The sequence below is a fragment of the Centropristis striata genome, chromosome 13 (assembly GCF_030273125.1).
Source record: "Centropristis striata isolate RG_2023a ecotype Rhode Island chromosome 13, C.striata_1.0, whole genome shotgun sequence".
Classification (NCBI taxonomy): Eukaryota; Metazoa; Chordata; class Actinopteri; order Perciformes; family Serranidae; genus Centropristis; species Centropristis striata.
Genome location: NC_081529.1, coordinates 18,139,792 through 18,152,020, shown reverse-complemented (window position 1 = coordinate 18,152,020; position 12,229 = coordinate 18,139,792). Strand labels below are relative to the sequence as shown.

Here is a 12,229-nt window from a genome sequence, read left to right as displayed (position 1 = left end):
TGGAATATCAAAATAGTTGATTGATTATCTGGATGCTTATATTTTTGTAGTTCAATGCAAGACTTGTGTCCCCCCTCATGAACAACCCTGTTAAGCGTGTTAATGAGTTCTTAACTCTTCAAACCTTTAAACCTTACACGGGGGAGTGTTTCATGATCAAAAGACAGATTTCTGGTGCAGTATGACTGTAAAAGGACTAAACTGAGTATCATTATAGAAATGTCAAGCTGTAAGGGTGCAGTTTGACAAGCATGGCACGATATTGGCGAGCTGGAGGGGCACAGCCGGCATTTGTTCCTATAAGGACAGAGAAGTCACTGTATGCAGTGACTTAAGCAGACGTGAGGTGCGGACCTGCAGTGCGTCTGGCTGTCTGCTGTCAGGCCAACAGCGACCTGGCTCCAGTCTCCAGAGAACAGTGTGTGTTGCAGAGGGAGACCGGACAGTGGAGGGGAGTTTCTGGGCTGATTGCTCTGGCTCATTTAGTCTAAAGTCCTCTTTTCCATGGTGCCTCTGTTTGTGAGGGCATATATGAGCGTACATGGTGATCAAACACACTCGTGTGCTGTGTGAAGACGTCATTCGCTTCAATTAAATCCTGTATCAAAAGCTTAAACACTTCTTAAATGCTGAGTTAGGTGCATGAATTTAGCTTCTGTCCTTCACAACACGGTTCACTGTATATGTCTGTGGAATCAGAAGGTTACATAATGAGCCTTCCTCTGCTCTACTGACCGTGCCATGTGCTCTGACCCGACCAGTATCGAGCTGAAACTTGTTGACCCATCAGCCGACTCGACAGCAGCGAGTCATGAGCCACAGCTTGCCCTTCACCAGCATCAACAGTTTCCACTTGATTGATAGGGCTTTGTGCTGAGAGATTATTAATAATACAGTGTCGGCCAGTTTAATTATTCATTTATTTATGGCCGACCTTTACATTTGTGTGTTTGTGTGTTTGTTGACCAGATCCGACGCAGGAGGCCAACACCAGCCACGCTGTTCAGAGTAGCCGACCAAACGTCTCCTGAGGACGATCAGTCCACCCATCAGGTAAAGGTGAAGTCACAACAATGTTCTATAATAGGTGTCTGTGCATTCTCATCTCTCCTCCTTCACTCGACCCCGCCCCTTATTTTGTAGTTTTTTTATTTCATTATTAAACAATTAAACATAACGGGCCTCATGCAAGGACATTTTCATACCCTTATCTTAATTTCATTTCTATTTTTTTTTTACAGAAAAAGAAATTCACAAAAATAAATATTAAAAAAAACAATCCCTATCCTTATATACAACTGTAACTGCACATAGGGATGTGCACATGGTTACAAAAATAAATTCAAATTAAATACTCACATACCTATCCGTATGCTTATATGCAACTGCATGTAGGAATGTGCACATGATTACAAAAATAACTCACAAAACAAATATTCACAAACCTATCCATATGCTTATTTGTATTTGCACGTAGGGATGTTCCCATGATTACAGGAATAAATCACAAAACAAATATTCACGTACCTATCCATATGCTTATATAAAATTGCACATGATCGTAGCTCTTTCTAACTTTACAATTTACAATTGATATAGGATTTTCCAACACAAAATTGCCTTAAATAAATCGATTTGTGAAAAACTACACCACTCCTGCAACAGGCACATAAATGGTGCTTAAGTGAAATGGGTATGGGTGGTTCTTGCATGAGGCCTAAATGTGTGTTTTTTCCTATTATCTCTGCCTCATAAATATCTGCTCCCAACTGGTATTTACTTGATGTATAATGTGTTTTAATCCTGCTGGATGCTGTTACCATTGTGTCAACAATGAACAAACTCCTGGAAGGAAATTATTGGAAGTTTTTAATACAGTTTGCAGATCTTTTTAGGAGTTTTTCCTTGGTTTATTCTAGTTTTTTTTTTTATGTGAACTAAGGAGGCCACAAGACGTGGTTCAAAGGTTCAGAAATACTAAATGAACCCTGTGATAAGAACTTTGGTCATATTGAGTACAAAACACCTGGCATTACTTTAAGGAAGTGTTAACTTCCATTGAATGTCAGCTGCATCAAGTATTAAGTATCATGCATCAAGTTTCATTGCAACTACTGCCCCTTCTTTATAGTCAAACCTGTCTTGCAGCGATTGCATCACCAGTTCACAACCTATTATACTGGAAATAATGTTTCAAAATCAAAAACTGCACCATCATCTTTTACTAACTGTGCCACTCAGGATGAAATGTGTCATATATTGCCTCCTTCTGTGAAGTTTTGGAAGAAAGATTATACTGTGTGAATTTGTGAGAAATGAGCCCCAAAAATGCGTTTTGCTTATTGTTGTTTCGGTTACCTTTACATCACTTGGATGTTTGACCTTCGCTGTGCAGAATAACGTGTGCAGAGTTTGACACTAGTAGACTGTTTCCACATTTATCTGTTGAAATAGGAACGTTTCTCTGTGCTCACCTTCAAATCTGATGTTTACCTTATGATAAGCAGGATTTTGTGGCATCACAACTCGTCTGGAGCCAATTATGGTCCATTATGCAACTGACACAAGTGTGATGTGCAAACTTTTTAAATGATTTCCATATTCATAGATTCTAGGTTTTTTGTGGAAGGAGTAGATTTTAAAAAAACTAAAACTAAATAACAGCAAGTTAATGATTGTGGAAAATATAAGAGTCAGGACTGTTGTTATGCCATAAGGGATTTTAAAGAGAAATTAAATGTAAAATGGGGCTAATTGTTTCTCTGTTTGTTGGCAGTGGGTTGTCGGCGAGAACGGAGTGCTCAAACCAAAACGTGTCAATCCAAACGTGTACCAGCCTCCATCACTCAAAGGTAGGTGTTGGAAGTATCAGGTATTACAGGTGGTGGTTGTGTGTTGTGTTTCCTCCTTGTGTTTAAGCCCTTTTTCTTGTTTTACCGCGTGCTTCGCTGCAGTTAATTTCCTCCTTCCTTTTCAAAGCTTCATGGTAGAAAACAAAGGGACAAAAAATGCATGTGACAGATGGGTAGATATGCATTAAAAAGTCTTTATTTCTGTTCTCTCTGCGCATGTGTGTTATGCATAGGCGTGTTCCATGTTTTTCGCTCTTACTGTACATTCTACAACAGGATCTGTATGTATTTGTGTGTGACAGATAGAGAGAAAGGGAGAAAGGGAGAGATTAGAGTGTGACAGCTGTGAGACACTGAGTGTGAGTCTAGGAAAGTCTGGATCATCCAGGATTACAGTCAGTTGTGTATACAGCTGTGACACACACACACACACACGCACACATGAAGAAGCACATATATAAAGAGAATAGAAATACATACATAAACACAATGGTTCCTTTGTGTCTTTCTGCATGCAGTTTCCTGCTTGTTGCATGTTGGTAAAGGAGCTGAAATCTACATTTCCGAGCTTCTCAGCAGGGTTTCATTTAATGGGGATTTCTGGGTGCGTGTTGCATGTCGAGTGATGATATAATGAGACAGGAAGCCTCGTTGCTGCATCAGAAATCTGTCCTTCACCAGCTCCTACGCAGAGATTGGAAGAGAGAGCTCCCTCAGAATAATTTCTAATTACATAACCTACCTTAAGCTAGAACAAGTGACCTGCCTCAGTGCTGCATTGTGTGTGTGAGGGTGTGAAAGCAATAGAGAAAGAGAGAGTCAAGGTGACCCAGTGGTAGTGGGAAAAAAAGAGGAGAGTTGAGGTAATATCACTAAAGAGAGGAGAGAGAGAGAGAGAGAGAGAGAGAGAGAAGAGGGTGAGTCAGCACTGCCAAGCCAGAGCGGGCAGTCGAGGAACGACGAGAGTACAAACAAACAGATGGGAGGACAGGGTGAGAGAAGGGATAGAAAACAACAGCGAAGAATCAGTATGGGATACCGTTTTGCAGTTGCCTGCCTGTCTGTCTGTCAGTGCATGTGTTTAATTGGCTTCCTGCCTGCATGGCATGTATTCAAAAACCCCTGTGAGGCTTGATAAAAACTGACAGTGTTGAAGCGTGGTAAAACCAAAACAACATATCCCTCTATCCCTGTGTCCATGTGTTTGTGTGTCCATGTCCCTGTTTGTGTGTGTGCGTGTGTGTATGTGTAGCTGTGCAGAAGATGGCGGAGGCACATATGCAGCACCTAGGTGTCCACCCGACTTTGGAAGACCCTTGTGAAGGGGAGGAGGAGGAGGACCACTGGCAGAGAGAGGAGGGAGAGGACACGTCTCCCACCAAAGCTGCTGGTGAGAGGGAGGCTCTCTGTCAACTGGCTGGGAACACGACAGCAGCAACACTGCACACAGCGAGGACAACATTGTTGTTGTTGTTGTTGTTTTTGAGACAAATATACCCAGTGACACTTGAACACTACTATAAACAGAACCTCTGGCATGGCACCTTCATTTTCTAGGCCTGGTTTAGTTTGGTGGTTTGTATTTTTCTTCTCTGCTTACAAAAATGAAAGATCAGGTTCAGAAGTTTCCACACCACAGCTTAATGGGAGTAAAAGAAATTTAAGCAGAATTCAATTTCACAAATCAGATTTAATATATGCGTTTACTTAATTCAAAGTTATTGGAGTTGAAAGAACTAATGTTATCTACAAACAAATTATTGAAAACCAGGGAATATTGCAGTGTGAGATAAGCAAATTTTAGCATCTTAGGACAAAAACTGGACCAGGAAAATTTTTGTGGACATTCCAACCAACCGACCAACTGACTAATCGACCAACCAACAAACAAAGCAACCAATCAACCAACCAAGTGACCAATTAATCAACCAACTAAACAATTAACTAAACAACCAACCACCCAACTAACCAACTAACCGACTAAACAACCAACTAACCAACCAACAGACTAAACAACCAACCATCTAAACAACTAAACAACCAACTGACTAAACAACCAACTAACCGAACAACAGACTAAAGGACCAACCACCCAACTAAACAACAAACTAACCAACCAACCAACTTAACAACCAACTAAAAAAAACAACAGACTTAACAAATAACTGACTAAACAACCAACCAACCAACCAACTAATCAACCAACCTACCAACCAACTGACTAAACAACCAACTAAACAACCAACAGAATAAACAACCAGCCACCTGTCTAAACAACCAACTAACCAATCAACAGACTAAACAACCAACTAATTAACCAACAGTCTAAAAAACCAACCAAGCAACTAAACAACCAACTACACAACCAACTAACCAACCAATAGACAAAAAAAAAAAACAACCAAACAGACAAAATAAACAACCAACTGACTAGAGAACCAGCTAACTAAATAACCAGCAGAGAAACTATAGAGCTGCTGGCTGGAGCTAAAAATATGAACAAACAAATTGAAACACAAAAGTCAAGTAGGCACAGGCAGAGGTAAAATGGGAAGAAATACCACAACTTTCAACCTGTTTAAAAAGCGTTTTCTCCTATAATAAACATAACATAAAACTCTACTTGTTCGCAGGAGAACAGGTTTTCAGAGGGTTTTCTCGGGGAACGTCGACTGCAGTTTTCTTGGTAATGTCAGCTCCATGTGGGCCGACCAGCAGTACAGATAACGCTCTGTGGGTTGAGACAACCCCGCTGTCATATTAGCTCGCTGTCTCGCACCCCAAATCTGTCAGAGGGAACACTGGAGCTGCCAAAAGGCCCGGACACAACACCTATAGCAGTCAGAGAGGCCAGACAGGTTTAACAAGCACACAGAGCCGGTTGTCTGCGGCTCCTGCTCTGTATTCTACTCCTATGAATCAACTCCTCTTCTTTTATTTTAAATTTAGTGTTTTTGACTTAGATTGAATTACGTGCAGTAACAAAATATCTGCGAGTCAGATCGCCATAAGAATTTTTAAAAAATAGCTCTGAAAATTATGTCTGTGAATTATATCACATGAGAACATTTCATTTAGAGTTACTGCTCTGTCGGCACAGCTGACAGGCTCGCTCAATAAATCCCTTTGTGGAAGCCTCGTGTAACACAAAGCACCCAAACGGGATGCTGAAAGATCTGGAACGGGTCTTTTGATTACAGTTCATCTGTTCTTTCAGTCAAGTCACACAGTTGGGGCTTGACCTGTTTTTATCACAAACACAAGACGAATCAAGGGGAACGAGTTTTATATTATCAAGTGTTTATCATCAGATGTCAATCTTGTGACAATGTAAAACCTTTTCAAGACAAGCCCAGTCGCCCTCTCAGTCTCATCAAGTGTGCTCCTGAAGCTCAATCTATATGGTTCTGATTAACACTAAATCAATTATGATTAGAAATAAAAGTATTTAATATTTTAAACAATGTTTGCCTTCCTGTACCCAGAGAAAATATGTCAATGAGCACCACAACTGACTGACAAACAACTATTGTTTTTATCATCTTTGTCATCTGCCAGCTATTTTCTCAAATAATCCAATAATCATTTTGTTTATAAAATGTCAGAAAATAGGGCCAAAACTCTTCCATCATAGTAGACTAGAAAAGCAGCAACATTTTGGCATTTTTGCTTTAAAATATTTTTTAGCCTTTGAACAACCACCCATTTTTTTTTTTTTTTTAGTTTTCTGGGATTTTGGCAGACCCAAATGGAAAAGCCTAAACAGAAGGCAGTGTAAGGTTAATATGCATGTTTGAGGCTTCATTTGAAATGTAAAATTCTGAAAGTTTCTGAAAATGTGGATGTTTAGCATATGGCTCAAACACAACCTAAACTGCATCAGTTCAAACATGGCTCAATTGGCCTTGTCCATGAATTTATACGTGAATAGCAATAACTAGGGCATGCTTTATGCCAAAACTATGCAAATCACCACATAACTTCTACATCTTGTCAACCATACCTTGATAAAATTCCAGACCTCTAGGTCTAGACTTTTGGGAGATAGGGAATTTTTAGTTTGTGGTGTCAATGGTCTCCACAATCTTGTCCAAAGCTATAAAAGATGAGTTATGGTTGTATCTTTACTATACGTAGATTATACAGATCAAGCACCTGGGTGAGTTTTAAGAGGTAAACAATTAGTAAATTATCAAACTATTTGCCAGTTCTGTTTGTTAAGTCACTAATCGAATAATTGGGTAATTGTTCCAGCTCTACTGTCTTGTGTCTTCCTGCCCACCACTCATCTCTTTCCCTTAAACTAACTCCAGAAATAAGAACTTCATATGATACTTGTGTTACCTTGATATCAATGGTTGTAATAACCAAAAGCAGAACTTGTTGTTGTGGTTTTACAGCTTGTTTTGACGATCTTTGTCTCCTCAGATCACCAAGAGACTGCGACCACCGGGCAATCAGTCAGGTTTGCCAGCGTGAGAGAGACGGCCAGGCAGATCCAAGCAGCACAGGAGGAAGAGGAGGACGAGGAGGACGAGGAGGAAGAAAGGGGCAAAATCAAGGAAACGACACAGGAGAACAGCCGAGGGAGTAACTGAGAGAGAGAGGGAGAGAGAGAGGGGCAAACATTTGCAGGGAATTACTGGGAGGAGTGAAGGTGTTTTGTCAAATGGTTAAAATCTGAAGAGTGAGATCTGAATGATAGATCCGGGAAATCAAACATGAGCAAAGATCTCTGTACTTCACCTCTAAAGATTGAAAGGTACAGGTGGATTAAAGAGAGGACAGAGAGGCAGTTTGTGTGTAAGAAGTCAGCCTTTATGAGCAGGTGAGGAGTGATCTACTGACAGAGCAGAATACAGACGCCACCTTGGCCCTCATGTCCCTTTGTTTATAACCAGAGTGGAGGGGCCAACAAGGTCAACACGACCAAACATCCTGTAAGACCAGTCCTCCCTTCCCCTCAATGCTTCTGCACAGAGCTAATGTTCCTTTAAACAGGGCCATAATTACCACAATAGTCTCACTCACACATGTAAACTCTCTTGGGCACATTTTCAACAAAGACTCTCTCTGGTATGACCCTTTCAAAAATACTTGAAGGTCTTTAAATGTGTGTGTTCCACTTTATTTTCATTTTTCTGATTTGCAGCATATTCATTGTTTTACCCTGAGATTAAATGTGCATGCACTGCTATCTTGTGGTGAAAGTAAGAACAGCAAGTTTAAAGTGATACTCCAGCTAATATCTGCCTTGTATTAAGTACTTAAAGTTATAATCCTTAATATTTTTCATGGAGCGAAATCCAGTTTTAATGCTTGTTATGGTCGTCAATTCAGTTTGGTCATTCAGTTCTATACTGTAGTTCCTCTTTTTTAGTGGCGGGGTCAGCCATTCCCATGTGGGAGTCAAAATGCCAACCTAAGCACAAGGGATTTGCAGGAAGCAATGTAGCATTAATTCATTTAATTTAAAATTATCTCATGATATCAGCCCAACTCTTTATTCTTCAGTTTCCTCACACTGTATCAGAGCTGTGTTAAGTAACCACATACTGAAATCCTGTGGACCTCTTAACAGCTTGAAAGATGGTTTGCAAAAGGGATGTGGTCAACTTTCAACAAGTCCTCCAAGCCATACAGCCATATATCAGCATATGAGGGTTTTTTCCTTCCCTCCAATATGACATGCAGGAGTGTTTCCTAAATTTACACACCCTCATACCTAGACAGTCACAGTTTTAAAATAGGTTGTGAAAGGTCACAGTTGGTTGGGATTAGACATCAAAACTACTTGGTCAGGTCAGGAAAAAATCCAAGGTTTTGGTTTAAATAAATATGTTTGTAAGTTACATATGAGACACAAGTTACGTTGGTTAAATATCTTACATGATGTAAGTGAAATAGGCTGCATTAGTTAATTTGCTTATTTAAGTTAAAATATTCAGCATTGACTTCACACGGGACACAAACAGCGGTCTCCTAGGTCAAAGGTCTCCTCTGTGTGCGGACTTTGCCGCTTTTATACTACATCACCTGACTTCCTGCTTTGCCACTTGAGGTTGCCCAAATAATAAACAAAAATATGGGTCTTAATGTATACTAACAAGTGACCTATGGGGTCATTTTTTTAAAATTCAAACAAATTTACTTCATGTTTGTTACAATAATAGAAATTTTCATGGTCTAAAAATGCCCACTTTCTCATACCATTTCTATACAACCTGCTTTTATTCTGCTTAGAAATATTCTCCAATACGTCAATCAAAATTGAGTGAATCTGTAATAAATGTTCTAAAAATACAAAAAAAATTAGGTGGAGTATCACTTTATGTAAGTTTCAGTGATAAGCAACAAATTGTTTTGTCTATAGTTATGTTAAATCCATGAGCAAATGAGTGTCTGTGTGTTGGTATTCCATAGCACACTTTTCATATTTGAGTATACTTAAAAATGAATCTTTAAAGGGCAAAGCTACCTCTAATTTTATTTTGAATAACCCAACCTTCGCCTCCATGCATCACACGTTTAAGCTGGATTCATTGTGAACTGACGTCATATTAAGAAATGAAGAAAAATGTGATTTAAAACCCAATACAGTTGACTCATTTGGGATTCCTCAATGCTCACAGATTCCCTTTTGTATGTTAACGCTTTTCTATCTTCATCTTTTTAATTCTATATCTGTTGTAAGAGCTATTTTTCTAATCTAATGTCCAGCCCAGATCTGTCCTGTTTCTACTGTCTGTATCCAACTCACAAGCCTGAAACCAGTCACTGCGGCTACTTTATGGCTGAAAGGTAACTGCACTAGGTCTTTTTACCACAGATATTCACTTGGTTTCTCTTTTCTTGGAGTTAACAACAATGTATGAGTGTTTTAGTCAGTCTTTATCTCATGTAATTTACAGTTTAATTGAAAATACAGGCTTTGATGTATAAGAAGGTTTCCATTTGCAGCACAGGATGAATAAATCTTGCTCTTTGTATCATCTGGGCTGTGGTTTGTATATAAAAACTGTGTGAAACTTTGACCTCTGACCTGCCCAAGTAGTGGGGCGACTGGACGAGGCTCCGCAGCCGACGCTGTCCTCCCTCCTCCGCTCTGTCCACCTCCCCTCTTCATCCTGGGTAAGAAGAAGACAACCATGGAAAGACATGTATGAACTCTTTATGCTTATTCTGTCTTTATTTTTATTTTATTTTTTTCCATTCTCTTGTTTCTCAATGTGATGTGGTTGTTATAAAGTGAGCAACAATATGATATCAAAATAAACAGTTTATCCTTTTCTCCTTTAAAATGATCTGCACGTATTGTGTGTGAATGAGAGAGAGGCTGAAATCTGGATTTGTCCATTAATTTTGTAATGTTCCACAAATCCCTTTCCAGTCCTTGTCACAAACACTGAAACAATCTGATCAACATATTAATGCTTAATTAGTACTGCAAAAAACAAACTTTGTATTTAAAATATGGATCACCATAGATTATAGGGAATATTTGTAGCCTGGATTTATCACACTTGGTCAACTTAGTTTTTCTTAACTTCATTTTAATGCAAAAATCCTTTTTAAAAAGGGCATTTCACCTTAGTAAAATAGTTAATAGTTAATAACCTAGCTTTAGGTCTTTATATTTATACAGTTGTATGGATACAAAGGATTAAAATGTTAACTAACAAAAAGTCATTCATTAGTGAGGTCTAATAGGTCTAAACATGTCATCAAAATGTAATTATTGTGCACATACAGTCACAATTGCATTCTACTAAATGTTTGTACTATTTCAGAAAGTTTTAAAAACAGCTCTAAGTAACTAAGTATGCCAATATTCGTATTTATAATTTTGTTTATGATATTTCTTAGTGAACAGGTAACGTGTAATGTGTTAATAATACACTTCGTCTTGCTATGCGAAACCGGAAGTCAAAGCGATGTATTCTCTTGCGCTGTTTGACAGAGTTGGCAACGGTCCCGTGATTTTGGCTTGTTTATTTGAGACATTTATACATTTTATACAGTCTATGATTGATACATGTTGCTGCGGCAGCTTGGCTTTAAAATGGCCACTGTGTTTGGAGGTTTGCAGCGTAAAATTTCTGTTCCCATAAAACACAGCAATACCCTGATAGGAAGTGCGCCCCTGGTCCCGGGAGCGCGCATGCATTCAGCGATGTATTCACCTAAATAAATTAAAATAGAAAAATATGGATTGTTTATTGTTAAAGTATCGTTGTTTTGTCAACGAGGTTTTGCAGAGTACCGCCTCTCTCATCTATCAAAACAAAAGCTTAGTACATGTTAATGATTTTTAGGCCTATTTATTGCACGGATATAAAGTTTCTCTCATGATAATTTGACAACGGTATAAAGCAACATTTGGACGATTAAGATCAACAGGCTGTAAATCAGACGTTGATACGCAGTGGATACTGTTTGCCTCAATTATCTCCACGGGACTCGAAATGTGCAGTAAATAATACATTAATAAAACATTAAATAATAATAATAACAACAACAACAATCATCATTATCATAGCCTTTCATAACACAGAGTGATTATGTTCCCATGTCGAACAGGCAGTCAGTATCACCTATCTATAATGCACAGATGATGTCCTACCATAAAAAGTTCAATTTTGCAAATATTTCATACTATCACTGATAACCGTGGTGAATGAAGATAAGTTATTATTTTCCTTATAGGGAGACACACATCCTTTCAGTCTGTATTTTCAGCCTTCCACAAAATATATCCTCTCTGTTTAACGTACAGGAGATGTCTTCCCATAAAAAGTTCGGTTTTGCATATATTTCATATTATAACGAATAACTTTGGTTAATATTGCGAATTTTCCTCTTTTATAGCAAAAGTTAAAGGGCTATAGGCCTACACATTGTTTCAGACTGATTTTTATTTTTATTTTTTTGCCACAAAATGTAGTCTTACAATGCACCGATATCAAGTGTTTAATTTTGCACATAATTCCAATTTTAACTTTTAAAAATGGGTGATTATGCATAAGTCACTATATATTGTATTATACAATCTAATTATACTAACATTATTTGTATTGATGCATTCATGACGCATACTACTTAATATAGCTACTGGTATAAGGTTTTATTTAAAAAACATGTTTTATGTTAAATCTTGATTAGAAAAGTAACTAAAATTGTGGGCTGAATCTAGTTGAGTAAAAAGTACAATATTTGCCTTGAAAAGTAGTGGAGTAGAAGTATAAAGTTACATAAAATGGAAATATTCAAGTCAAGTATTGTACTTTAAACTGTAAATTGTACTTAAGTGTGATGCAATGAAGAGAGAGAGAAACACTGATTTATATGACTATTGACATGGTTTGCAGCTTTTTATG

At 38.3% G+C, this 12,229-nt stretch overlaps 1 protein-coding gene across 2 annotated transcripts in view; it reads left to right on the top strand.

Moving 5' to 3' along the window:
* The window catches only part of ppp1r1b (protein phosphatase 1, regulatory (inhibitor) subunit 1B), a 29,817-nt gene extending 19,664 nt beyond the window's left edge, over positions 1-10,153 (top strand). Inside the window, exons 2-5 of one of the 2 annotated variants that reach the window (XM_059348339.1) lie at positions 970-1,059; positions 2,777-2,852; positions 4,105-4,242; positions 7,281-10,153. In XM_059348339.1, the coding sequence (XP_059204322.1) occupies positions 970-1,059; positions 2,777-2,852; positions 4,105-4,242; positions 7,281-7,450 (474 nt within the window). In that variant the 3' untranslated portion in view covers positions 7,451-10,153. The remainder of the gene's footprint in view (positions 1-969; positions 1,060-2,776; positions 2,853-4,104; positions 4,243-7,280) is intronic. The other variant, XM_059348340.1, reaches the window with a different exon arrangement.
* Positions 10,154-12,229: the final 2,076 nt, after the last annotated feature.